Here is a 27,362-nt window from a genome sequence, read left to right as displayed (position 1 = left end):
AAGTTTTCTCCCGTGTGCCAATCTACATATCCTTCTTTGCATCTTCAATTGATTTGACAAGTAAACGCCCATCAGCCTGTGACTTGAACTTTACAACATATGTGACTAACTTACCATCCGCTTCAACAACAGGAGCTTTAACCAAATTTTCAGCTTTTTCAGACAATGGCACGTAGTCAAAAGACTTCACTACACTGGTATTGAGTAGAATATTACCCATACCGTCAGATCTACAAAGCAGTCTAACCTTAGATTTGTCATCCTTTCTTTGTAGTAACTTCATATCACCAACACCACGAGAATCATAACCCTTAGTTTCTGGATTAAAAACCATTAGTTTCGATCGTTGAGTAAATAGGGGTGTTTCATCTTCTTCACCATTTTGAAGATCCATTGGGCTAGAATTATCATCTTGTTGTGTTGTACTCACCTCTGTGGTCCCTGTGGTATTATCTGTATCTTTAGGTATTTCAGAGGATGTTGTTGATGTGGCTGGTGATTTTTGTTCATAAGGTAAAGAAAATTTGAATCCAGCTGAGGGAATAGATGAGGTGGTTGTCTTGGTGCTATTCGAGATAATTGAATCGTCAGCTTTTGGTTTACCAAAAGTAAATGATGGGGCTGTTGTACTAGAATTTCCGAATGAAAAGGTTGGTTTTGTTCCTTCTTCATTTTCGGTATTTGTGTTATCCTTTGAAGAAGCATCAGTGGTTTCATCATTCATGGACTGGCCTGTAAATGAGAAAACTGGCTTTGGGGCTTCCGATGTGGTGGTAAACGAAAACTTTGGTTTATCAGATGATATTTTGCCAGCACCGAAGGTAAATGACGGCTGTTCAGACTTTTCTTCAGACTTTTCTTCAGACTTTTCTTCAGACTTTTCTTCAGATTTCTCTTCAGTCTTCCCAAAGGAAAATGAAGGTTTTTCGACACTTACTTCACTAGCGCCCTTTCCAAAAACAAAAGGTGCGTTAATACTTGGTTTGTTTTCGGTTGTATTCTCTTTGGGGTTTCCAAATGTGAATGAAGGTTTACTTTCTCCGCTGGTCGATTGTTCATCTGAAATCTTTGCTTCCTCCCCGGAGGTTTTATCATCGGTGGAAGGCAATGTCATAGTGGCACCAACATTCAATTCCTTGTTTGGTAATGAGGCGCCTGTTCCAAAAGTAAAAGTTGGCTTCGGTGTGTCGTCAACCTTGTTATCCTTATCCACGCCAAAGCTAAAGGATGGCTTCTTATCTTTATCCATGCTGCTTTGTTTAGTCATAGGCTTTCCGAAAGAAAATGCTGGATTATTGTTAGTAACATCGTTAGCAGGAACAGGGTTAGAAGTAAACTTGAAGGACGGTTTATTATCGTCACCACTTGTCTTACCAAAGGAAAATGCTGGCTTGTTTGTAGAAATTTCTTGCTGAGACTTTGTCGAACTAAACGAAAATGGATTTGTTTTATTTTCGGTGTCTTTGGTTTCTGATTGTGTCGACAATGGCTTACCGAATGCGAATGGGTTCAAATCCTTTTTATTTTCATTGGATGTTTCTTTGGAAACATTTGAACCAAATTGGAATAGTGGTTTTACAGCGTCTGTGTTGGTAGATGCATCAGTACTGTTAGTTTCCTTTTCTTCATTTGTCTTCTGAGGTTGAGAATTCTGTTCATCATTTCGCGTTGACACATCGATATTAGAAGATTTTGGTAACTTGAAAACATTACTCTCGACTTTTCCTGCAAAAGTAAATTGTGGGCCCTTAATCTCGATATCACTTTCACTGTCACTATCATCCTTTGGTTGTTGCTTCTTTGGACCGAACGAAAACACTGAATCCTTTATGATTGGATTTGTTGGCAAAGTAAATTTGGGACCTTCCACCTTTACCTCATCTTCACTTTCAGACGAAGAGGAGGAGGAGGATTCCGATTTGTCAACTTTGATTGCCTCAGGCTTTGATAAAATTAATGTTGGTTTGACTTCAGATGTTTTGGAATCAATGGAAGTTCTGAAATTACTATATTTAGCAAATAAAGGATTCAAGTCGACGCATGGATCATCTTTCACTACTGCAATGATTTTATCTTTAAATTGAAGATTTAAAGCTATTAATTTATTATTTTTTTCCTCGTCAGTTTCTGTTTGTTTCTTTAAGCCACCAAAGGCATTAAATGCCGATGCATCTTTTTTAGGTTGAGTAAACACCATTTTCTTATTTTTAGGCATGGCAATTTTCCTTTTACTCATAACTGCAGATGAAGCAATCTTGCTATGTTCCATTTCATCATCGCTGGCAATACCTTGTTCTAAGCTCTCCCTACTTATTTGGGAGTCTGCAATTCTTTTCGCCATGCTCTACTGTTTCTTTATAAATCAGGAGAGTAAAGTAGTTCCTTGATAGAATACACTTTATTTAGTAACGTTGTCTTATATCTTGCAATGCTTTTATGCTTTCTCTCTTGAAGGTCAACCAACTTCTAAAGCTTTTTTTTCAAGAATGGAATTTCAAAAACAAAGAAAAAATTAAAAACTAAGCTCCGATACGGGGAGTCGAACCCCGGTCTCCACGGTGAAAGCGTGATGTGATAGCCGTTACACTATATCGGATTATTATTTTTATTTTTGGTAAGCTTTTTTAAGCCCAGATCGAAGAAACACAATCATGTGAATTACAGGAAATTTCAACAAAGAAGATTACACAGTCAAAATTAATTTTATAAGTATATGACCCCCTTATTATACATTATGTTCTTTTCTTTTGAACTCAATTCAAAAATTTATTTAAAAGCATCCTTGATTAATATTTTTTTGAAAGCTTCCAGACCCAAAAGAATTTTTAAATTTTATTACTAAGGAAAATAAAACATACTGAACATTGCTTTGTAGAACTTTTATCCATCGTTTGTCCTTATCCACCCTATAAATTCCTTAATATTATTTTATGAATTATTGAGGAACAGGCCGTTGAGTGATAGAAAAGAACTTACAAAAATTTTGAAAATGTAATCTTTTACCCTTATTTGCCTTGTTTTGTTACTTTACAGCCTAAGATTAAATTTTTCAAATGCCTTACCTGACCTTCAGAGGCCTTATCCTTCGAACGTGTAAATCTATTGTGACAGTTTGTCATAATTTTGTACTGTTACATCCGAACATCTGTGATTTTTGAACCGGTAAACCCATACCCCACATTGAAAATGTAGTTATTCAAGAAGAAAAATATTTTGAGTGGGTTCTCAAATGAACGGACGCTTTCTCGGCAGGTCCGAAATTCGGAACGCTTCCAATAGTACGTAGATGGAACAAAGAGCTTAGTGATATTTATCAGATAACTGCAAATATTGATGTATTATTATTCCAAATTTAAAGAAACCAAAGCTTAAAGTATGTACAAGGTGCACCGTTTTGGAGAATGAGATTGAATGGAGACGGAGTGGCAACAGATGATATAAGATGAATTGAGAATATACTACAAATACATGAGGGTTAAGTGCCAGTTCCCAATAACAAAACTGACATGAATAGAGAGATAAATCTAACGGAAAGATTACCAAATAATAGAGATTAAGCGTGAAAGGGAGTGTAGTGGTAGCCCTGCATTAATGACATCTAGTCATTATCGTATCCATCGATTTATAAACCCATTTTCCATATTTGAACTTGAATGATCTACTAACAAACCTTACCCACTATTGTGTGGAAATCACGTATTTACAGAACTAATACATCATGCCTCCAAAGCAACAATTATCCAAAGCTGCCAAGGCCGCTGCCGCTATGGCTGGTGGTAAGAAGTCCAAGAAGAAGTGGTCCAAGAACAACCATAAGGACAAGGCTGCTCACGCTGTCATCTTAGACCAAGAAAAGTTGGACAGAATCATGAAGGAAGTCCCAACTTACAGATACGTCTCCGTTTCCGTTTTGGTTGACAGATTAAAGATTGGTGGTTCCATGGCCAGAGTTGCTCTAAGAGATTTGGAAAAGCAAGGTATCATTGTACCTGTCTCCAAGCACTCCAAGCAAGCCATTTACACTAGAGCTGTCTCTTCTGATTAAGAGGCTTCACTCTTCATGGGAATAACTAACTAACTAATTAAATTTTGTCATGTTATTTTTGTATCTACGTAACTTAACTCATATATCATCATCTAAGATAATATCCAAAAAGTAAAAGAATCTACCATTTTCTGGCTTTTAATATGATTCGAAAAGCCTCTCTAAATACAGACTTACGCAAATATGTACATGTTGACATTTCAGAATTATAGTTGTTCACTTAAGCCCTACTTTTCTTTGGTGTTGATACCGTTCCAAGCGAGATTTTCAGTTTTTCGATATTTTTTTCTTGTGGAAAATTTGTATAAAAAGATTGGAAAATAAGTGATTAGAATCATTTTCTAAGAGGTAACCTTCTTAATAAGGTTCACAATTTTGAAAGGAGACAACAGGATTTCGAGTTGGAATTGTGGTACCTCAAAAGAAAATTTAATTACTAGGAAGTTGATTACCTTTTTCTTTCAAATGGCATCATATTCCAGTGAAAAATCTTATTAAAGAATATTCCATAAAGTTATTAATATGATTATAAAACAATGATTTAATATCGATTCTGAGGAAGTACATGCAGGATATATTGTTAATTAGGAATTCTTCGTTTATGATCTAACTTTAATGGTTTATTCTTTAAAAGAAAGAAAATGTTATGAGTTCATAACAAAGCCGTTGATGAAATTTGTTTTCTTCATTTTTAAATCTGGAATATCAATGAGTTGAATTATTAAATTGATGAATAGACACCACAATAGTCTTTTAACTATCCGGTGATGATTCTTCTGAATATGTGCCGCGGATAACATCATGCATCACCATCTGATTTTTATGCCATTAACTTATTTTAATTGATTTCCAAATTTTCAGCAATTAATGAAAAGAAAACGATACTTTATCAACGCTTAGATTTTCTTATTAAAGAAGGTTCTTAAATTTAATCTTTGTAATAAATTTTGAAATTTGAAAAGTTTTTAAATGATGATAAAACTTACTTTCAGTTCTGCTTCTGAACATACAGGAAGATAACCCATTTTACCAAAAATTATATCTGAAACTTTTCAAATGAAACTTCGTATATAGATTCTTGACATTATTACTTCTTGAGACTGTTTATTTCATTTTAAGGCATCAGATTGGATGTAATAGGAAGAGCTTATTTTTCTCATTCAAACACAAGTGAGAGCTGTTTTAAGAAGTAGAGCCAATTTCTTGTAAGAAAGTATCCAACTTAATGCTTCAACTAAGAATATTTAGAGGAAATTTGTTACATTGACAGAAGTCGACAATCAGAATAAGAAAATTACCATATTAAAGGTATTTATCCAAGGAAATAGGTACTTTTGCTATACTTGTTGTAACAAATAACCCCCTCCCCAACTTATTAACAGTCTAGGATATGCAAACTACTACTTATTAATGATAAGCTTTAAGCTATTCACGTAACTCGTTATGCATCAGTGTGCATTCTTAATTTTCAAAGCGTCACAAAATTTGGGATCACGAACTGATCGCTTGATATAATAACTCTTTAACAACTAAAAAGAATTCATTCCAGAAGTAAGTGGTCAAAGTAAAGATATGGTTGTCAAGTTTGATCTAGATCGTTTTCAACAACAGGATAACGAAAGCTACAACAAAAATGATCCAAAAAATGGGAAAAATGATACCGACCAAGTGATTCTGAGTACTGACGACGAAAGTGTATTTGAATTTTCTTTTATTGCCAAGGAAAATGAAAGAAGTCCCAAAAGCTTATTAAGACTGTACTCAGAACTGACAGAAAGGGAACCCTCAATCTCTTTATCTGAATTGAATCTGGAGATCAGATATCTGTTAGATGAGTTAGAAGATATGGCAAACAAGTTCAGTTTGTTGCAAAGGATTTCAATTTATTTAGTGCCCCTGCTTGCTAAACTGAATAAATTATTGAAAAGATATGATGTTTTTGATACTGAAATAATTGAAAATCAACATGACATTCGTCAATTTCAATTAATAAGCGTTGAAATTATTCAAGAGGTTTTCCTATATGAACAAGAAAATATTATTATGAAAATGAAAGATATTGACCAAATAACAGAAAGTTATTCTGGCAAGTATATCAAAAGCTATGGAACGAAAATAATGCCTCAAAAATACAGTATCACTCAGAAATGGAGACCGCTCAATCATTTCTCTGACTTACTTTTAGAAGAATTGAATTTTGAAATAAATTCCATTCCTGAAGGAATAAGACATAACCGATTACCCAAGGATACCATTCATGAGTGTGAACTTTTTAAAATTATACTAGCCAACACTTCACTAGAAATAACTCGAACTTTCATTCTTTTGTTCAATATTCTCTTTGCACAAAACCCCGGAAAGTTGAAATTTATAAAAAATGAATTACTTATCCAATTTCTGGAACAAACAATATGCTATTCGATAAGATTGAATATTTGTGAGTTCTTATTAGGAATCACTGATATCTTTAAGCAATGGATGAGCCGAGAAATAATTCCAAATTCACCAATGTATGCTTGGATTAAGAATATCCAAGTAAAGCTTGAACACCAAAGACAACAGGAAATAAAAAATGGGAGAGAAATGTATGGAGAAGAATACGAAGACTTAGATGATATCTTAATTAGTACAAGATGGGATAATTGTATCACATTTACTAACGCGCTATTGGAAACGTGTTGTTCACCTAAAATAAATATAAAATTTAAAGAATTGTCTTTTCAGACAACTTTTGAAACCAGATTATTTGACCTGATGTTGGAAAACGAACAATCTCAGAGTATTATACCCTCTCAACCAAATCGTAAAGAACCATCGAAGAAGAAAGAAAACCAACCAACTGTTGCTAAGGCGAATTTCCTGAAAGAGTGGATAAATGGCAGACAACTTAGAATTGCAGAAGAATGTAGAAGGTACAGAACAAAACTTGAAGAGTTTTTAAGCAAGAGCAAACATAGTTCCAATGATAATGGGGACACCTCCCTCCTGATCGAGGCATCCTCGGGTGCTAAAACCTTAAACACCACTACAAACCCGCCGCAACTAAGGAAACGGAAGAGATATTTCGAGAAACTATTTAAAGCTGTTTAAAGACCTATCTAGTCTATAATAAACGACAAGAGCTAGCAAGTCCGAACTCTTGATCCGTTGCGCATTACCCTGCAGACCGGGGCCGACATCACCCCGCACGGGGAAACGCGTCAAGTTCCCCTTTTTCCCTTTTCTTTTGCGGCCGCTTCCACGGAGCCGAAAAGGGCAAAAAAGAAACGGAAAAAGAAAAGAAAACTTTTTTTTCCTTTTTGCAAACGCGAAAACTCGCTGGCTGCTCTTTCGAACTTTACGCGTCTCGCTCCTGCGACGCTGTCTGTGCTCGAGAGGGCAAATTTTCCGCCACCGTTATGAAGTTGCAGAAAGCATCGAACATGAATGGACCCAAGTGCCGAGAAAAATACCACTCATCTTATATATACCTTTTTGATCTAAGTACCACACTCTTCATTGTCTGATCTTCTCTTGGCCCCAGTTTCTTCCTTTAAAAGAACCCTTTAACTTCAGTTCTTACCTTAGTTCGATATCTTTGATCTCAATCTAGGTTATTAAAGGTTTAAAGATTGGAATACGATCGTTTTTTCTCCAAGAATCCTTTCTGATCTATTTCTTCGAAAGTTAAGAAATCAAACTGCTGTCTACACACATACGTTTATTTCTATTTAAAAAACCATAAAGACAATAGTCCTCTAAATAAGATAGATCTAAGTCCAATAAACTAAGACTTCTAATCTATTTACCGCTACTGCTATAGACTTTCGCTAACTTTTGCTTCTAATTTTAGAAAATTTTTCGAAGTTATAAAACAGAAGACTCATTGTTTGATTACCTAGATTAGTCAAGAAAAAGGAATCATCAATATGTCTTATAACGATCAGAACATGAATCCTGATCAGGATCCGTACCAGGATCCAAATAATGGCTACTACCAAGATCCAAATCAGGTACCTCAGCCACAAGCTTACGATGAATACGGTCAACCGATCTATCCATCTAACGAGGGCTACTATGATCAATATGCTCAAGGTCAAGCTCCTTTGCCCGACGGTCAAAATCCAAATGAATCATATGATCAATATTACGCTCAACCACCAAACTTCCAACAAGACGGTGAAAATTTCTCCGATTTTAGTAGCTATGGTCCTCCGGGCACTCCAGGTTATGATAGCCAATACACTCCTTCTCAAATAAGTTATGGTGAACCAAGCTCTTCAGGGGCTTCTACTCCAGTGTATGGTAACTACGATCCAAATGCCATCGCTATGGCCTTGCCTAACGATCCTTATCCTGCATGGACTGCTGATAGTCAATCTCCTGCTACCATTGAACAAATTGAAGATGTCTTTATTGATTTGACTAACAGATTTGGGTTCCAAAGAGATTCTATGAGAAACATGTTTGATCATTTCATGACCCTTTTGGACTCCAGAGCATCAAGAATGTCTCCCGATCAAGCTTTATTGTCATTGCATGCTGATTATATCGGTGGTGACACTGCTAATTATAAGAAATGGTACTTTGCCGCTCAATTAGATATGGATGATGAAGTGGGATTCAGAAATATGAATTTCGGTAAGTTATCAAGAAAGGCCAAGAAGGCTAAGAAGAAGAATAAGAAGGCCATGGAAGAAGCTGATCCTGAAGATACTGAAGCTACATTAAACAAAATTGAAGGTGATACTTCTTTGGAAGCTGCTGATTTCAGATGGAAGGCCAAGATGAACGCTTTGTCTCCATTGGAAAGAGTTCGTCATATTGCTCTATATTTGCTATGTTGGGGTGAAGCTAACCAAGTTAGATTCACTGCTGAATGTTTGTGTTTCATTTACAAGTGTGCACTTGACTATTTAGATTCTCCAGCATGCCAACAACGTATGGAACCAATGCCAGAAGGTGATTATTTGAACAGAGTTATCACTCCACTATATCGCTTCTTAAGAAACCAAGTCTACGAAGTTTCTGAAGGTCGTTACGTGAAACGTGAAAGAGATCATGATGAAGTTATCGGTTACGATGATGTTAACCAACTGTTCTGGTACCCAGAAGGTATTGCTAAGATCGTCTTTGAAGATGAAACTAAACTGATCGAAGTCCCAACTGAAGAACGTTATCTAAAATTAGGTGATGTTGTGTGGGATGATGTCTTCTTCAAGACTTATAAGGAATCTCGTTCTTGGTTCCATATGATTACTAATTTCAACCGTATTTGGATTATGCATGTTTCCATTTACTGGATGTATGTTGCTTACAGTGCTCCAGCATTATACACGCATAACTATCAACAAACATTAAACAATCAGCCTCTAGCTGCTTATAGATGGGCTACTGCTGCTTTAGGTGGTAGTGTTGCATGTTTAATCCAACTTATCGCTACTATCTGTGAATGGTCATTTGTTCCAAGAAAATGGGCAGGTGCTCAACATCTATCTCGTCGTTTCTGGTTCTTATGTGGTATCTTTGCCATTAACTTGGGTCCAATCATCTTTGTCTTTGCATATGATAAAGATACCGTGTATTCTACTGCTACTCACGTCGTCGCCGCAGTTATGTTTTTCGTTGCTGTCGCCACTGTTATTTTCTTCTCTATCATGCCATTAGGTGGGTTATTTACTCCTTATTTGAAGAAAAATACAAGGCGTTACGTTGCTTCTCAAACTTTCACCGCTTCTTTTGCTCCATTACACGGTATTGACATGTGGATGTCTTACTTTGTTTGGTTTACCGTTTTTGCCGCCAAATATTCCGAATCTTACTACTTTTTGATTTTGTCTCTAAGAGATCCTCTTAGAATTTTGGCTACTACAACTATGAGATGTACTGGTGAATATTGGTGGGGTGCAAAGATCTGTAAGCATCAAGCCAGAATTTCTTTAGGTTTAATGGTCGCTACAGATTTTATTTTATTCTTCTTGGATACTTATCTATGGTACATCTTAGTCAACACTGTGTTTTCCGTTGGTAAATCTTTCTACTTGGGTATCTCTATCTTGACTCCATGGAGAAATATCTTTACTAGATTGCCAAAGAGAATTTATTCTAAGATTTTGGCTACAACTGATATGGAAATTAAGTATAAGCCTAAGGTTCTAATTTCTCAAGTCTGGAATGCTATTGTTATCTCCATGTACAGAGAACATCTATTGGCTATTGATCATGTTCAAAGATTATTATACCATCAAGTTCCATCTGAAATTGAAGGTAAGAGAACTTTGAGAGCTCCAACTTTCTTCGTTTCCCAGGATGATAATAATTTCGAAACTGAATATTTCCCAAGAAACTCCGAAGCTGAACGTCGTATTTCTTTCTTTGCTCAATCATTGTCTACTCCAATTCCAGAACCATTACCTGTTGATAACATGCCAACTTTTACTGTTTTGACACCTCATTACGCTGAAAGAATCTTATTGTCTTTGAGAGAAATTATTCGTGAAGATGATCAATTTTCAAGAGTTACTTTGTTAGAATATTTGAAACAATTACATCCTGTCGAATGGGATTGTTTTGTTAAGGATACTAAGATCTTAGCTGAAGAAACTGCCGCCTACGAAGGGAATGAAGACGATGGTGAAAAGGATGGTGGTTTGAAAGCTCAAATTGATGATCTACCTTTCTACTGTATTGGTTTCAAGTCTGCTGCCCCAGAATATACTTTACGTACCCGTATTTGGGCTTCTTTGAGATTCCAAACACTTTACCGTACTGTTTCTGGTTTCATGAACTACTCTAGAGCTATTAAATTGTTATACCGTGTTGAAAATCCAGAAATTGTTCAAATGTTTGGTGGTAATGCCGAAGGTTTAGAAAAGGAATTAGAAAAAATGGCTAGAAGAAAGTTTAAATTCTTGGTTTCCATGCAAAGATTGGCTAAGTTCAAGCCTCATGAATTGGAAAATGCTGAATTCTTACTAAGAGCTTATCCTGATTTACAAATTGCTTACTTGGATGAAGAACCTCCATTAAATGAAGGTGAAGAACCAAGAATTTATTCCGCTTTAATCGATGGTCATTGTGAAATTCTAGAAAATGGTCGTAGACGTCCTAAATTTAGAGTTCAATTATCTGGTAATCCAATTTTAGGTGATGGTAAATCTGATAATCAAAATCATGCTTTAATTTTTTACAGAGGTGAATATATCCAATTGATTGATGCCAATCAAGATAACTACTTAGAAGAATGTTTGAAGATTAGATCTGTTTTGGCTGAATTTGAAGAATTGAATGTTGAACAAGTTAATCCATACGCTCCAGATTTGAAATACGAAGAACAAGTCACAAATCACCCAGTTGCCATTGTTGGTGCAAGAGAATATATTTTCTCAGAAAATTCTGGTGTCCTTGGTGATGTTGCTGCAGGTAAAGAACAAACTTTTGGTACGTTATTTGCTCGTACTTTGTCTCAAATTGGTGGTAAATTACATTATGGTCATCCGGATTTTATCAATGCAACTTACATGACTACTAGAGGTGGTGTTTCCAAGGCTCAAAAGGGTTTACATTTGAATGAAGATATTTACGCTGGTATGAACGCGTTATTACGTGGTGGTCGTATAAAGCATTGTGAATATTACCAATGTGGTAAGGGTAGAGATTTAGGTTTTGGTACCATTTTGAATTTCACAACAAAGATTGGTGCCGGTATGGGTGAACAAATGTTATCTCGTGAATATTATTACTTAGGTACTCAATTACCAATTGACCGTTTCTTAACTTTCTACTATGCGCATCCAGGTTTCCATTTGAATAATTTATTCATTCAATTATCGTTACAAATGTTTATGTTGACTTTGGTTAATTTACACGCCTTGGCACATGAATCCATTATCTGTATTTATGATAGAAATAAGCCAATTACCGATCCATTGTTCCCTATTGGTTGTTACAATCTAGAACCTTGTATTGATTGGGTTAGACGTTATACGTTATCTATCTTCATCGTCTTCTTCATTGCGTTTGTTCCTATTGTTGTCCAAGAATTAATCGAACGTGGTATCTGGAAGGCAACTCAGAGATTCTTCCGTCATGTCTTATCTTTGTCCCCAATGTTTGAAGTGTTTGCTGGTCAAATTTACTCCTCAGCTCTATTAAGTGATTTAACTGTGGGTGGTGCTCGTTATATTTCTACTGGTCGTGGTTTTGCAACAGCACGTATTCCTTTCTCTATTCTATACTCCAGATTTGCAGGTTCAGCTATCTACATGGGTTCAAGATCGATGCTTATGTTATTCTTTGGTACAGTTGCTCATTGGAATGCCGCACTACTATGGTTCTGGGCATCCTTGTCATCTCTATTATTCTCACCATTTATCTTCAACCCACATCAATTCTCATGGCAGGATTTCTTCCTAGATTACAGAGATTTTATCAGATGGTTATCTAGGGGTAATAATAAGTACCATAAGAATTCTTGGATTGGCTACGTTAGAATGTCAAGATCAAGAATTACAGGTTTCAAGCACAAGGTTATTGGTGACGAATCTGAAAAGTCTGCTGGTGATGCCAGTAGAGCACGTAGAATGAATGTTATCTTTGCTGAAGTTGTTCCTTGTGCCATCTATGCCGCAGGGTGTTTCATTGCCTTTACCTTTATCAATGCCCAAACTGGTGTCAGAACTGGTCCAGATGATACTGTGAACTCTGTTTTGCGTATCATTATTTGTACATGTGCACCAATCGGTGTCGATGTTGGTGTTTTGTTCTTCTGTATGGGTTTGTCATGTTGTTCTGGTCCATTATTCGGTATGTGTTGTAAAAAGACTGGTTCTGTTATGGCCGGTATTGCACATGGTGTTGCTGTTGTCGTCCACATTGTCTTCTTTATTGTTATGTGGGTTTTGGAAGGTTTCAATTTCGCTAGAATGCTACTTGGTGTTATTACCTGTATTCAATGCCAAAGATTCGTTTTCCATTTGATGACAGTTTTCATGTTGACTCGTGAATTCAAGAATGATCATTCTAACACTGCTTTCTGGACTGGTAAGTGGTATGGTAAGGGACTAGGTTGGATGGCATGGACTCAACCATCAAGAGAATTAACTGCCAAGGTTATTGAACTATCTGAGTTTGCTGCTGATTTCGTGTTGGGCCATATTATCTTACTCTGCCAATTGCCATTCTTACTGATCCCAGGTGTTGATAAATTCCACTCTATGATGTTATTCTGGTTAAAACCTTCTCGTCAAATCCGTCCACCAATTTATTCATTGAAGCAAAGTCGTCTGCGTCAACGTATGGTAAAGAAATACTGCAGTCTTTACTTTTTAATTTTGGTTATTTTCGCTGCATGTATCATTGGCCCAGCTGTTGCTTCTGCTCATGTTCCTAAAGTGATTGGTGGCTCTCTAACAGGTGTTGCCCATAATCTTTTCCAACCAAGAAATCTAAGTAATAACGATACTGGTTACAGTATGTCGACATATTCAGGACATTATTATACAGTTACTCCTACCTTAAAGACTTGGTCTACGATAAAATGAAGAGTCTATATTTTGACGTTATTTCATCTCAACGAATGAGTGACCTCTTTTTCCTCGTATGAAAAAATATTATTCTTTTTGTTTTAAACATTTTTATTTCCAAACTGGGTCTTAAACATATTGATAGAGTTCTAAGTTTCATTTGTATTTATTTTTATTTGTCGATTTATGTTCAGTATATATAGGGTCTATGTATTTTAGTTATTTCATTAATGGTTTCTTTATGCTAATGCAATTTTCTTTTATTTAATGAGTAATATCGAACTACCACGGATTACGAAGGGTAAGTGAACAATTGGCGGTGTGCATAACCTCATACCCTCTGTAGGCTTATATATTTGAGAGATCAATACTCTTGGCAATAATAATTGTGCGGATATACGCTGCTTATGTCAGCGTGTCACAAAATATTGAAACTGCAATGTGTAATGGCAGGCGCTATGAAGAGGGTTTTGTAGAACTAACTTCAACAAATCTTGAAAAGTAATGTTTATTAGAAAGAAAGACAACGTTAAACACTAAAAACACAATGTTTGGAATCGTACTCTTACTTACAATTTTGGTGTTCAAAATTTTAGCCCTAGAAGTAAGTGGTTTGTCCAATGAGAAGGAAAATGATATTGCAACGATTGAAGTAATTGGCAACAAGTTTTTTTATTCCAATACTGATGAACAATTCTTTATGAAAGGAATTGCATACCAACCAAGTCGCAGTTTAAGTGAATTAGAAGACACCACGGAGAGTTTTGAAACAAAATATATTGACCCTCTCAGCAATCCAAAGACGTGTCTAAGAGATATACACTATCTAAAAAAGCTTCATATTAATACCATTCGAGTTTACTCTATTGATCCCCTTAAAAACCACGATGATTGTATGAATGCTTTAGCGAATGAAGGAATTTATGTCCTAGTGGATTTGGCGGAGCCTGATATTTCTATTGTGAGAGACACACCAACCTGGGATGTCACATTATTAACAAGATACCAAAATGTAGTTGATGCAATGAATAAATATACCAATGTTCTTGGTTTCTTTGCAGGTAATGAAGTCAACAACAGTCGGAATAACACATTTGCTTCTCCCTTTGTAAAAGCTGCAATCAGAGATATTAAACAATATATAAAGGAAAAGGAATACAGACAAATCCCAGTTGGATATTCTTCGAATGATGACTCAGAGACAAGAGATAATTTGGCAAAGTATTTTGTATGCGACGAACATAAAGCGGATTTCTATGGAATAAATATGTATGAATGGTGTGGTTATTCCTCCTATGGTACAAGTGGTTACAGAGAACGCACAAAAGAATTTGAAAGCTATCCGGTACCAGTTTTTTTCTCAGAATTTGGTTGTAATCTGGTCAGACCACGTCCTTTTACTGAAATTGGTGCAATTTATGGGTCAAGAATGTCCCAGGTTTGGTCTGGGGGGCTTGTATACATGTATTTCGAAGAAGAAAATAATTACGGTGTGGTTAAACTAAATGATGAGGGTGATATTGAAATTTTAGATGACTTTAGGTATTTGGAAAAAGAGTTTTCCAAAGTGGAAACAAAGGGAGTTACTAGGACAGAATATTTGAAAACTGATCATAAGATCTCAAACATTGAGTGTCCACCAGCGGAAATAGGCACAGATTGGGAGGCAAGTACAAATTTACCACCAACCCCTGATCTTTTGAAATGCTCTTGCCTCGATGAAGTTCCTTGTTTGGTTTTACCAACTGAAGATTCCAGCGCCTACGACTATTTATTTGATCATGTCTGCAGTCAAGTTGATTGTACAGACGTAATGGCGGATGGAAGAACTGGCAAATATGGAATATATTCGGACTGTTCCACAATTCAAAAACTCAGCTTGGAAATAAGTAAAATATATTTCCAAAATGACGCTACGGCAATCGTTTGTCCAATTGAAAATAACCTTGTTTATTTCAACTCACAGAGCTTAGAGAAACAACCACAAAAGCAATGCAAAAAAGCATTTGAAACAATTAAGAAGAAATTGAAAAATGAACCTACTAACAGAGAAAAAGAAAGTTTATCAAACAAAGAAACAAATCCCTCCGATACATCAAAAGAAAAGAATTCTTCGGCATCAATAATAAACAAACCAGAATTGGTTTTGTTGGTTATACTAATAATTTTGTCTACTTTTCTTTTTTAAAACTAAACTTTTACATTATTTCTTTCGAAGCATGCTGTCATTGTTAAACAAATATTTTTTATATTTATATAGCCCAAATTCTAAACTAAAAAAAATAATATTCTTTCTGCTCTGTTTTGTTATCTTGAACTGAGTTCAAGACATTTATTTCATATAAGGTAAACTCATCATAGTTAGGATGTAGTTTATCCTGTGGATAACCCTAAAACTAAATTCAAGTAAGAATACTCCATAGCACTATTTGATATATATCTTTCTTTAGTTACTATAATGAAATGTCCGTAAATTGAGGAGGACCAATCCTCGTTAACCTCGATCATATACCAGAAGGCATGAATTTCAGCCAGAATTTGCAACTCGTTAAGCTTCGAACAGTTAATAGAAGAATATTTGCTTAATAGGGCAAGTTTTTTCTTCGAAGGAAGAAAAGGTGAAATTCTTCTTCTGACTAAAAGATTATTCATTCAATTTTTTGTCCAATCCTGCATATGTTTAAGAAAATCAAATTGAGTCTGTACCCGTTTCCACGTAGTTTTATTATCTAGTTTTGGAACTCAAAGCGCGACTGTCACCTGTATTATGCAGAGGCGGCCTATTCGGAACGCCAAAGCGTCCGATCTCATAGGAAGATGACAATTTTGGTCAGAATGCCATCTACGATGATAAACAACTTTATCATAGTTTTTTGATCTTAGCGTTTCATTTTGCTTTAAAATTTCCTTTATCTTTTTCTATGCTACAATTAATTTTCCCTCTATTGCCTTCACCAGTTATTTTTGGAGCCGAACTTCAAATACTGGCACAATCGTTGAGCTAACATTCACGTAACATAATTTCCAACCAGGTTTAACGTCCTCTGCAAATCCTTGATTTAAGTCATTATCTAACATAAAAAAATCCAAATAATAAGAGGAATTGGAATGACAATATCTCTAGCAACCTAAAATTTTCAGCAACGAGTCAAACTTTGATTTACTTTTTATATTATTATTATTATTATTATTATTATTATTATTATTATTATCTTGTTATCTTATTTAAAAGTTATGAGATTTTTATGTTTTAATTTATTTATTCTAACTTACCACCCTTTCTTTGAATCAAAGCCTTTCTGTCTTTGTCCAAATGCAACTTGGTGATGACAACCTTAGATGGATGAATATTAATTGGGACGGAGGCACCGTTAGATTTTTCCTTAGTAACCTTATCCACTTGAATGGAGAATTTCAATCTGTAAACAGAAGAAACCTTACCTTCTTGACCCTTCTTGGCACCACGAGCAACCAAAACTTCATCATCTCTTCTGATTGGCAAAGCTTTGATACCGTATTGTTCTCTTAATTCCTTAGATAATGGAGCAGATAATAAAACACGACGAACGGAGGATGGGGCAGTGAAGTATGCCTTTCTAGCCTTTCTTCTGTCAGAGGTGACGTCTATTTTAATTTAATATCATAAGAGATATGAGTTATTGTTAGTAATTGATCTTGAGGTGAGAGACTTGTATGAAAATGATTTTATAGTTGATGATGGAAATACAAGAAATATGACAAATTTTATATTTTATTACCCACTGGATTATCACGTTCTATGCAGTTGCGAAATAAATTGCAACTTCTCTCCTTGTTTAATGGATATAATTTCCTGTTTCTATCTTGATTACGTTGGAATCTCCTTTCAGTATAGCTAGTGTGTGTATCATTTTCCATGCTTGTATATGTCGTATTTGTCCATTTTTCCATGCTACTCGATTCATTTTAAAATGTTATCCTCTATTTTTCCCACATACCTAATGATTGCTTAGCCATTGTAGTTTATTATGTCGTTATTGGTTTAACTGCCACCTAAGAAAAAAGCTGTAAAACTATCAAAAAGTTGTTACAGATAGCATATTTTATTCAAAATTGATAATATCTATCGCTACTCACCAACGAAACTCAAGAATTTTCGTTCATACTGGGTAACAAGGAAGAGCTGAGAGTTCCATCAACAGGATGGATATTGATGCCAGAATAGAATCTCTGCCTAACTTCCCGTGATGGTCCGTGTAACTCCCTGACGCCCTGACTAGAACCAGCCTAGGTTTTTCGAACCTTTCAAAGGCGCTTCCTTGTAGATTGAAAGGTCTTGCCGAAAATAAAAAAATTAGTTCAAAACACCCAAACATCGTAAAAAGGCACGGGTTTAACAGGGACATTTCTCAGACCTTTTTATTATATTATAATCAGTCACTTCAATAATTTACACGTATTCTTCACTGGTAAACGGGAGCAGTAAGAGTAACATCATGCTTCCAAGATGAAAGTCACAATTTTGAATCTGGCACTATGGGCGGTGTTATCTAGCCGGAGTCTGAGCTTACATAATAGGATTAATAACTTTTTAGTTAAAAAATGAAGGGATGCAAGAGATTACTGGTCTATGCTCAACTAATTTTAATCACATTCAGCTTGAAATACTTTCGAAAAAATAAAGCTTGAGCCCCTCCCGGGACTCGAACCCGGATCACATCCACCGGAAAAATGTATGCTAACCATTGCACTAAAAGGGCAAATTTAAACATTTTTTATAAGTATAGTTGGTGCCAGCCTCACTGAATGATATTTTCAAGCTTTTCCCTTTATTTATGGTGGATTGAGTGGCATTGCCTTATGCACTGTATTGTTTCTATAATTTTAGAACTTTTTTAATGCTGGGATGTTATTCATTTGTACAATTTTTCCGGAATAAAAATATTTTTGTGAATGCTACATGTGGGCCGGTCTTCTTTACCATACTTCTGTGGTTCCCTCATTGCTATAGCAATTCTCTCATGAAATAGTTGACATTATTTTTGATGCGGGAGCCAATTGTTTGCGTTCAAATACGCTACTTGAACTTTCAACAACTTACGTACTGTAATGAACGATTGGGGAAAAGTTGTTGAGTTAAAGAATAATTGACACGACACTCCCTCACGTTCAAAACTACCAGTATAATTCAAAATAGCTTTTTGTCTGTGGTGACGGACTTGATCAATATTTGCGACGCTAGCGAGAGAAATTAAAGAACGATAAAAATTGAAACTTAAGAATCGTGCGTGTTACAAGGGAGGAAGGAGATTGAACCAAGCAAAGCAACACATATAACATGGGGAAAGGACTAGTACGGATAAGATTAGCTAGGTTTGGCAGGAAGAATAGTCCCGTTTATAACATTGTTGTAACGAATAGTCATAAGGCCCGTGATGCGAAGCCTTTAGAAGTCTTGGGTACGTTCAATCCTATCCCTACACCTATAACTTTACGTGATAAGAAGAAAGGTATATTACCGTTTAAGGATGTGGAATTGGATTTTAATAGGGCAAAGTATTGGATTGGTGTTGGTGCGCAACCTAGTGATAGAGTTACTAAATTGTTGAAGAAATGTGGGATACTTGATGAAGAATGGGGGAAGAAATATAATGGTGCTATTTCTAGAAAGATAATAGAAGAAAGACGGGAAACTGTGGAGTAGAGAAGAAAATATTTATGTATATATAAGTCATTTTGTAAATAGTAATAATTTATTCATGCTTGAGTATTTGTCATTAAAAAAATAAATAGATAGGGTGTTCGTTAAAAAATGAATGTATAAAGGATGGGAGATTATGTTATTATTATCTTTTAAGTCTGTCTCTCTTTGGTAGATCTTGATTCCAAAGGCCATTTGCATTATTATTATTATTATTATAATTCGTGGAGGTATTATTATTAGATGGTAATGGAGAAGAAATCCTGCTATTACTATTATTGTTACATTGTCTTGCTACGAAATTTTGGTTCAAAGACAAGGAATTAATTCCCAAACTTATTCCAAAATTTGGTTCGGGCAAATTTATCAAATTATTATTAAAATCACGACTATTATTGGAACGAGTTCTTTCCAATGTTAACGGTATTTGTTGCAATTGTTGTTGATATGCCATTAGTAATTGTGGAGTGTTTGGTCTACTGAGACCCGTACCGGTACCCGTATTATTATTATTATTGCTTCCGATTCTTTTCAAAGACATGAAATTGGTGCTGGTACTACTAATTGAGGTATCCTGTTGTTGTAAATCCAAGCTCAAGAATTCATTATTATTGAAGATTGGTGGTTGTAAGGATGAGAGGGATGCGTTTCTCGAGAGATAGCCTTCCTTCCTCACTTCTTGCAAGAGACGATGTCTTACCGTAGTGAGCAACCAGCTATTTTTTTCATGACCAATGTCGAGGTTTTTAAATTCTGCCTGCTCGATGGAGATCTTAGCGACTTTGTTAAGGATCCCGGAGGGTGGATTGAAGGAGTCGAAGGGAGTCATTGTTGGATCGGAACAAATGGATTGGTACACTTCCAAGAGTAAAGCCATGAATGGTTCTGTGAATGTCGCGTTATTAATTGCAGTGGTGGTGGCCACTTGCTGTCTTAGAGAGTTTGGGTATTCTGAGATGGAGCTTGCCAGGGAGACGTTACTATTTTGACGCGCTCTGTTGGCGATATAAGGTGGTAGGAAAGTTGATTGTTGTTGTTGTTGCGAGTATGGAATTGCAGTTCCTACGGGGGTCATTACTGGGGTTCTCATTCTGGGGTCCGTACTGTTGTATTCGAAGCTGAAAGAGTTTGTTTCCGGGTTGGGCTCCGTGGAGGAGTAGTTGTACTCTGGGGATTGCAGCAGAGATTGTGATTTTGTTCTTGGTTGGGGTGAAATAGGGGACAATTCGCCATTTTCCGTGTCGTCTGACATTGGTATATCCTTTTGCAAGTCCATGCTCGAGCTGGGCGTGATGTTTGAGGTGGAGGTGGAGGTGGAACCTGTCTTCTTATGTGAATGGTGGTGGTGGTGAAACTTATTTTGGAATCTGTCGAGGAGCATCATTTCCGTGTGGGGTACTTCGGCGCGGATGGTCTGTATAGGAGGATGTAAAGCAACGATAAGAGGCAGTTGAAGTGTCAGCGGTGAACAATGGCTGGGAGCACACACACACATTAGACAGACAGACAGACTATATATATATATATGTGAGTGTGCGACTATGAGTGCTGGAAAGTGGGCCCACACGAGCCGAGTATGAACAGCGAGTACCCCACCCCACGCGTCGGCTTTTACGTGTTGGAAAGGGGCAAAACGCAGGTCGGTTACCCTATCGGGAAAATTAAATGAATGCGGATCCATCAATGCAGACGCACGGTGCACATGCCGTGCGGAGAGCCCAGAAAACGCCGCAGGGGGTGCGTGTGGCATCTGGGGAGTGGCCCAATCGGGAAACCCGTGTGGCCTTTGTTCCCGTTCGTTGCATGCTCGTTTCGCACGATGAGCGCTCGTTTGTTGCCAGTGACAACCATGGCCCGAACGGGAAAATACCGCACAGACGGTTAATACGGATGGAGTTTTTCTCATTGGAAAGGGGTCGAATACAGTTTTAAGGTTGGATGTTTTTCCGACTGGCCCTCTTTGTTCTCATGAACGTCATTTTACAGGAAGAACGCGTGAACTGCTCCTTGTGAGGGGTAAGCCTGACGCGTTGGAGCGATTGATTGATTGATTCGCAACGTGTCCTTGCTCTTAACGTCGTCGATCGGAATGGTCCGTTCCGCACGCACGTCGTTATGCAGATGTTAAGACGATACGATATAGTGTACATAACTAATTACTTTCAGAGCCTATCATACGTGCATGGATAGATGTAATTTCTTCTTCGGAAACCCCTAACTCTCGCAACGTGGTTTTCAATTTCTCGTTGCATTCGTGATGGAAGAAACCAGCATTACGAACTTGAGCTGCCAATTTTACTTGAATTTCATGATCACCACCAAACATTTCCGTAATGGCTTTCAACATACTAAAATATTGCTCTGAAAAGAAAAATAGAAACCTAAGCGTCTCTATAAGTTTCTTTATTGTCTCTTCCTGCGGCATACCGACCCTGGCCGTAGCATAAAGCTCGCGCATTTCATCTCTCAAATACATAAGATTCTTGGTATTCTCATCAACAATCCAAGAGTAAAGACTGGAAATAGTCTTCTCGTGCTCCATCCGAGTAACAAGCTTCCCCTGGATTGTTTCAGAATCTAAAAGACTAATAACAACTGTAACTTCCCTCCCAACTAGAACAAATAAAAGACGCGATTGATTTAAAAGATCCACACTCCTCAAAAGCGAAAACCTGAAAATCTTCCAATTATTACCCTTATCTTCCATCATATACGCATACGTATTAGCATCCTTAAACCTTTCGTCATCGTCAAATGAACAAACTTTTAAAATCTTATCAAAATTTGGCTCGTCAACATTACAAAATAGGAAAACTGAATGCGGACCCGATGGCAAAACATATTCCTCCCTTCTTGAAAGTGGTCCTTCACCTAATTTATTTTCTAATTCCCTTAACACATTATCCACCGTGTCATCATTTTTGGATCCAAGTGTGTCTAAGGAAATGTCACCATGGAAGGTGCAAGCTTGTTGAGTCGAAACGTGATAATGAACAAACATATTAGTTTATTGATCCACTCGTAAAGGAATAAAACTTTGTATTTGTGAGAGAATAGAAGTTTGAATTGTCTTGCTATTTAATTGGACTTGCAACCATCTCCATTCCATCCCTTTGCGGAGTTTCGGAACCATTTTTGGTGAGGCCGAATAATAATGACGTCTCGAACAAAAAAGTTTCAACAATAGTCCCCTCAGTGCAGGCTATTGATTTACTAACAACTGTTATCTCTTGCCCAATTAAAGAGGAGCTCCGTGTTATAAGATCATAAGCCGATTCAACCCCAAATTTATTTGAAAGCGGTTTGAGCAAAGTCATTGCGACAATGCATCACTTCTCTAAAGAGAGTTTACACACTGTAAGTGCAATAGCGTTCTACCTTGTAATCATCAAAAACTTCGGTTGTGTTAAGTGTTTATGAGGATGGGGCTTCTGTTGAACTAAAGATCTTATGAGATACATAGTTTAGTTCTGAAGTCTTTGAAACTATAACAATGTCATTAAAATTGTTATAGTTGAAAACACCCTCCGTTTTAACGTTTGTGAGACATTTTCCCCTTTCTACCTAGTCGCATTTCCTAGGAGTTGTATTATAATCACCATTTATCTCATTCCCCGTAGTTTACTCAACCTTTTGTATATGTAAATAATCCATGTTAGTTAGCGCCGTTGAAAATATGACATGTGCTTACCAAAATCGATTTGATGAAAAAATATAACTTTTCACTCTAATGATAAAACATTCCCATAGAATCCTAACTCCATCAGGATGACACCGCCTACAGTTAGTCCAACCGACTTCCACCATCCTTATAAACCATATGATATTCAATTGCAATTGATGCAATGCATCTATGATGTATTATCAGAAAATAAAAAAATAGCCATCTTGGAGAGTCCAACAGGAACGGGCAAAACGTTATCATTGATATGTTCGACGATTACTTGGTTGAGAGAAAACAAAACTAATTACTTAGCTGGGATATCCAATGAAAAGGAGAACAACAATCAATCAGAAAACGACGACGATGAACCGGACTGGGTTAATGAAACGTATAAATCCTCCATTTTGAAAGACAAACTACATTTATTGAATGAGTATGAAAAGCATTTGGACGAAATTGATTTAAAGCCCCTGTTGAAACTCAGCTCAGCTTCTTCATTACCATTGAGTCAAAAACGGAAACGTACAAAAGTTAAACTAGATGTAACGATTAAAGAAGATGAATTCCTACCGAAACCATATACAGAAGATGCATCTACTCCTATCGATAAAAAGAAGGATCCAACCGAAGTAAGTAGACAGATCAATGAATTGTTGGCCAAGTTGGAAGCTAAACAACCTTCCACATCTTCAACGCCATTACAAGATAAGTATCAAAATGCATCACCTAATCCTGTAAAAATATACTTTGCATCAAGAACGCATTCCCAATTAAACCAATTTGCATCACAATTAAGATTACCATCATTTCCATCATCATTTTCCAAGGAGAATGACATAAATGAAAAAATAAAATATATTCCCTTGGGGTCCAAAAAAATACTTTGTATTAATCCAAACGTTAAGAAATGGAAAACTACAGAGGCCATCAATGATGCCTGTTATGAAGTGAGACACTCAAAGGAAGGATGTCCATATTATCAAAACACTCCAGAATGGCATACGGCTAACGATACATTGGCATTTAGAGACAACACTTTTGCACAAATCCATGATATTGAGGACACTGTCACTGCGGGCGAAACTCTTGGTGTTTGCCCCTTTTATGCTATACGTGACTCTATACCTGGAGCTGAAGTAATAACATTACCATACCAATATTTACTGTCGGAAACAATGAGAGAAAGTTTAAACCTGGAATTGAAAAATTCCATAATAATTATCGATGAAGCCCATAATTTAATTGATACAATTAATTCCATTTATTCTTCTGAAGTTGCATTGAATGATTTGATCTATTGTATCAATGGGTTACAGGTATATTTATCAAAATTTAAATCAAGATTGAACCCGGGGAATAGAGTGAATTTATTAAAATTAATCAAACTATTGAATGTTATTGCTAAATTTATCAAAGAAAATTTTAAAAAACCAGGTCAGGAGATTGATCCCAATGATATGTTAAATGATTCAAATGTGGATATGTTGAACATTCATAAATTAATTAAATATGTTAAGGTATCCAAAGTGGCATACAAAATTGACACCTACATGCAATCCCTCCAACCAGTAGAAGAACACCAATCCGAGAAAAAAAATTCATCATCATCACAACCATTACTCTTTAGGATCATGAGTTTCTTAACATCATTATCGAATCCAAAATCTGAGGGTCAATTTTTCTTTGAAAAAGGCTCTAAAGTCAAGTATATGCTAATGGAACCAAGTAAGCAATTCCAATCCATATTAAGCGATAGTAAATGTGTAATATTAGCAGGTGGTACTATGGAACCTATCCAAGATTTCTATGATAATCTGTTTCCCAGTGTTCCTAAGGATCAAATAACCTCCTTTTCATGTGATCATGTCATACCAGATTCCAATTTAAACACTTTCATCCTAAATGAACCCATTTGGGAATTTACTTTCGAGAAAAGAAATGATACACAGTTAATTAATAAGTATCTTTTCCAGTTTTTTATCAAATTATCCACCTCTGTTCCATCCAAAGGTGGTATCGTTGTGTTTTTCCCCAGTTATCAATATTTAGACCACGTTATCACCCAATGGAAATCCAATGGGTTATTCGAAAAATTAAATGCCATCAGATCAATATTTTATGAATCGAAAGATGGGGTAGACCCCCTATCAGATTATTCTGAAACAATTGCAAAGAACCAAGGTGCAATATTATTTGCAATTGTAGGAGGCAAACTTTCAGAGGGAATTAATTTCCAGGATGACTTGTGTAGAGCAATAGTAATGACAGGTTTACCGTACCCGAATGTATTTAGCGGTGAACTATTGGTGAAGAAGAAACATTTGGAGGAAAAAATATTAAAGAATGGTGGCACCAAACAAGATGTTAACATTGCAACAAGGAACTTTTTTGAAACTATTTGCATGAAAGCTGTGAATCAAAGTGTTGGACGTGCCATTAGGCATGCTAATGATTATGCAAATATTTATCTTCTTGACAAGAGGTATGCCACTCAAAATATTAAGGGCAAATTATCTCACTGGGTGGCAAATAGAATTCAGCCGCAAACGACTGTAGACTCAGTGATGCTTGAAACTAGGACATTCTTCAAACTCCATAAATAGAGGTAGCTTTTCAATTTATTATTATAGAATGTATTTTACCCATTAATATTACAAATTCATATATATTTTTATGATCGAATTATCAAGCAGATATCATGTTTGTATCACAATATATGCTGTTATTGTTAAAGACTTCTAATAGCGTCCGTGAAAACCATCCATAGTCATTTAAAGAATCTTTGTTAATGTCAATGATTCTGGTCTTGCTCACGGGACATATTTTCACTTTTGTTGTTAAAAGAGGAAGTAACGACACAGCACATCGTTTCCATACCGTGCCATCAACGGCAATTATTTGATTTAAATCCTTAGCCAATTTAACATCAACCGTTTCTTCAATGTATTCACTTTTAATCGTTATCGGATCAGATTGGATAGGGCATGGAAGGTTGAGTACTGTTGCCAACGACTGTATACAACATTTATCTATTGGATTTGTAACCTTTTCTACATTTGCGGTTGCATATTTTAATATTAGCTTTTGAAACGTTTCAATAGATGCCTTTTCTTCAATTAGATTTAAAAACCTTAGTTTATTCAGTTGATTATCATTCAGCAATGTTATCAGATAATCCTTGAAATCTAATGTAGTGTCATATTTAGGATCATTAAGATCTATTTCTACTTGACCTTGGAAGGGCAACATTTTATTGTAGATATGGTAAGCTTGGTACCACGCTAGCCCAGTTACTTTAGAAGAAATTTCCCATTTGGTATTCAAAGGAATAAACTTAATATGATATTGATGTTCAGATGCAATCCTGTATTTCAGCGAAATTCTTTCAATGTCGTACATGATAGCCACAGAATATCCATCCATTGAGATAGAAACACCACAGATTACCAAACTCGTTTCATACTTATCATATTCATTCCAATATGTGTTCCATTTTTTAAACTTTTTTTCCAAATGTGGTGAAATAATATTATCTGGTAATAATGTTATTTCCTCATCGTTTAATTGAATAGAACATGATGTCTTGTTTGATAATAAGACAGTTGACTTTTGTTCACCGTCAATAGTCACTGGGATTATATGGAATCCATCATTGGCGCCGATCTCAAATTGGAAATGCTGTCCTGTGGAGACATTAATCTTATGGAAATAACCAGTGGTGGTTATAACCACATATCCATCCAAAGCTTTTGTATCAAATATTTTAAATCTCGAAGGTTCCTTAATCATTTCTATTGTGGGGTCGTCCACATACATGGATTTCACGGAATATACGGAATTATTTGTTAAAGTTGCAAATAACGTCCCATTATCGTCTTCAACAATGGATGTGATCCACTCCAAGCAGTCCGATACCAAATTGATGGTCTTGAGCAGATGGAAACTGTTGTCAGAATTACCTTTTTGAAAGATTACCAATTGACCCAATTCATTACCGAGAGTTATATATTCTCCATTAGCAGTTAAATTCGAATTCCAATGCAATGAATGGTAAATTCTCCCTGCCAATGGTGCAGCTGAGTCATCCAAATTTGCCACCAGGACATCGTTTTCAAATATGCAGACATTCCCATTAGAAGTCAAGACAGCTAATAAATTATTGTTATTACCGCCCAGGGAAGGTTCGCAATACCTAACATATGAAATCGGTTGTGAATTCAAAAGCGTGTTCCTCTCAGCAAACTCGAACTCCAATTTATTATTAGATTCCAATTCCAGCGGGAACTCTTTCAAATGGAATAGATTCTTACTGTTACCGTTCACTTCCTTCTCGAAACGCGGTTGCGCAATTGTGATATGAGGCGATGTGTTCAAGTATAACGTACCATCCTTGCCCCAAACTAGATTCTTCTGCCAGGATCTCAACTCCTTCCTATTCACTATCAGATCTTTCATAAGTGTTGAGCTGTA

The 27,362-nt window shown here is 36.2% G+C and overlaps 11 protein-coding genes and 2 non-coding genes across 13 annotated transcripts; 6 read left to right on the top strand and 7 right to left on the bottom strand.

Moving 5' to 3' along the window:
- Positions 1 to 22: 22 nt before the first annotated feature.
- On the bottom strand, positions 23 to 2,341 carry NUP2 (nucleoporin NUP2; the record flags this gene model as incomplete). The annotated part of the gene is made up of 1 exon (XM_003678349.1): positions 23 to 2,341. The coding sequence occupies one exon, from the start codon at positions 2,339 to 2,341 to the stop codon at positions 23 to 25; it is 2,319 nt and encodes a 772-aa protein (XP_003678397.1).
- Positions 2,342 to 2,524: 183 nt separating this feature from the next.
- Positions 2,525 to 2,596, bottom strand: NCAS0Jtrna2E. Its single transcript has one exon. It is a non-coding gene; the product is annotated as a tRNA-Glu (tRNA).
- Positions 2,597 to 3,718: 1,122 nt separating this feature from the next.
- RPS25B (40S ribosomal protein eS25) lies at positions 3,719 to 4,045 on the top strand (the record flags this gene model as incomplete). Its single annotated transcript, XM_003678348.1, has 1 exon — positions 3,719 to 4,045. One exon carries the CDS (start codon positions 3,719 to 3,721, stop codon positions 4,043 to 4,045), a length of 327 nt encoding a protein of 108 aa, XP_003678396.1.
- Positions 4,046 to 5,617: 1,572 nt separating this feature from the next.
- Positions 5,618 to 7,135, top strand: SPO77 (Spo77p; the record flags this gene model as incomplete). Its single annotated transcript, XM_003678347.1, has 1 exon — positions 5,618 to 7,135. One exon carries the CDS (start codon positions 5,618 to 5,620, stop codon positions 7,133 to 7,135), a length of 1,518 nt encoding a protein of 505 aa, XP_003678395.1.
- Positions 7,136 to 7,953: 818 nt separating this feature from the next.
- On the top strand, positions 7,954 to 13,566 carry FKS1 (1,3-beta-D-glucan synthase; the record flags this gene model as incomplete). Its single annotated transcript, XM_003678346.1, has 1 exon — positions 7,954 to 13,566. One exon carries the CDS (start codon positions 7,954 to 7,956, stop codon positions 13,564 to 13,566), a length of 5,613 nt encoding a protein of 1,870 aa, XP_003678394.1.
- A 529-nt stretch (positions 13,567 to 14,095) lies between these two features.
- On the top strand, positions 14,096 to 15,736 carry GAS2 (1,3-beta-glucanosyltransferase; the record flags this gene model as incomplete). Its single annotated transcript, XM_003678345.1, has 1 exon — positions 14,096 to 15,736. The coding sequence occupies one exon, from the start codon at positions 14,096 to 14,098 to the stop codon at positions 15,734 to 15,736; it is 1,641 nt and encodes a 546-aa protein (XP_003678393.1).
- A 1,071-nt stretch (positions 15,737 to 16,807) lies between these two features.
- On the bottom strand, positions 16,808 to 17,544 carry NCAS0J00740 (60S ribosomal protein uL24; the record flags this gene model as incomplete). Its single annotated transcript, XM_003678344.1, has 2 exons — positions 16,808 to 17,172; positions 17,526 to 17,544. The coding sequence occupies 2 exons, from the start codon at positions 17,542 to 17,544 to the stop codon at positions 16,808 to 16,810; spliced, it is 384 nt and encodes a 127-aa protein (XP_003678392.1).
- Positions 17,545 to 18,215: 671 nt separating this feature from the next.
- Positions 18,216 to 18,287, bottom strand: NCAS0Jtrna2R. Its single transcript has one exon. It is a non-coding gene; the product is annotated as a tRNA-Arg (tRNA).
- A 578-nt stretch (positions 18,288 to 18,865) lies between these two features.
- Positions 18,866 to 19,231, top strand: MRPS16 (mitochondrial 37S ribosomal protein bS16m; the record flags this gene model as incomplete). Its single annotated transcript, XM_003678343.1, has 1 exon — positions 18,866 to 19,231. The coding sequence occupies one exon, from the start codon at positions 18,866 to 18,868 to the stop codon at positions 19,229 to 19,231; it is 366 nt and encodes a 121-aa protein (XP_003678391.1).
- A 142-nt stretch (positions 19,232 to 19,373) lies between these two features.
- CIP1 (Cip1p) lies at positions 19,374 to 21,134 on the bottom strand (the record flags this gene model as incomplete). Its single annotated transcript, XM_003678342.1, has 1 exon — positions 19,374 to 21,134. The coding sequence occupies one exon, from the start codon at positions 21,132 to 21,134 to the stop codon at positions 19,374 to 19,376; it is 1,761 nt and encodes a 586-aa protein (XP_003678390.1).
- A 246-nt stretch (positions 21,135 to 21,380) lies between these two features.
- On the bottom strand, positions 21,381 to 22,229 carry NCAS0J00710 (uncharacterized protein; the record flags this gene model as incomplete). The annotated part of the gene is made up of 1 exon (XM_003678341.1): positions 21,381 to 22,229. The coding sequence occupies one exon, from the start codon at positions 22,227 to 22,229 to the stop codon at positions 21,381 to 21,383; it is 849 nt and encodes a 282-aa protein (XP_003678389.1).
- A 767-nt stretch (positions 22,230 to 22,996) lies between these two features.
- Positions 22,997 to 25,495, top strand: CHL1 (DNA helicase; the record flags this gene model as incomplete). Its single annotated transcript, XM_003678340.1, has 1 exon — positions 22,997 to 25,495. One exon carries the CDS (start codon positions 22,997 to 22,999, stop codon positions 25,493 to 25,495), a length of 2,499 nt encoding a protein of 832 aa, XP_003678388.1.
- An 82-nt stretch (positions 25,496 to 25,577) lies between these two features.
- Positions 25,578 to 27,347, bottom strand: TFC8 (transcription factor TFIIIC subunit TFC8; the record flags this gene model as incomplete). Its single annotated transcript, XM_003678339.1, has 1 exon — positions 25,578 to 27,347. One exon carries the CDS (start codon positions 27,345 to 27,347, stop codon positions 25,578 to 25,580), a length of 1,770 nt encoding a protein of 589 aa, XP_003678387.1.
- Between the last annotated feature and the right edge of the window lie 15 nt (positions 27,348 to 27,362).

The sequence above is a fragment of the Naumovozyma castellii genome, chromosome 10, assembly GCF_000237345.1.
Source record: "Naumovozyma castellii chromosome 10, complete genome".
Taxonomy (NCBI): Eukaryota; Fungi; Ascomycota; class Saccharomycetes; order Saccharomycetales; family Saccharomycetaceae; genus Naumovozyma; species Naumovozyma castellii.
This window is presented reverse-complemented; position numbering and strand designations above follow the sequence as displayed.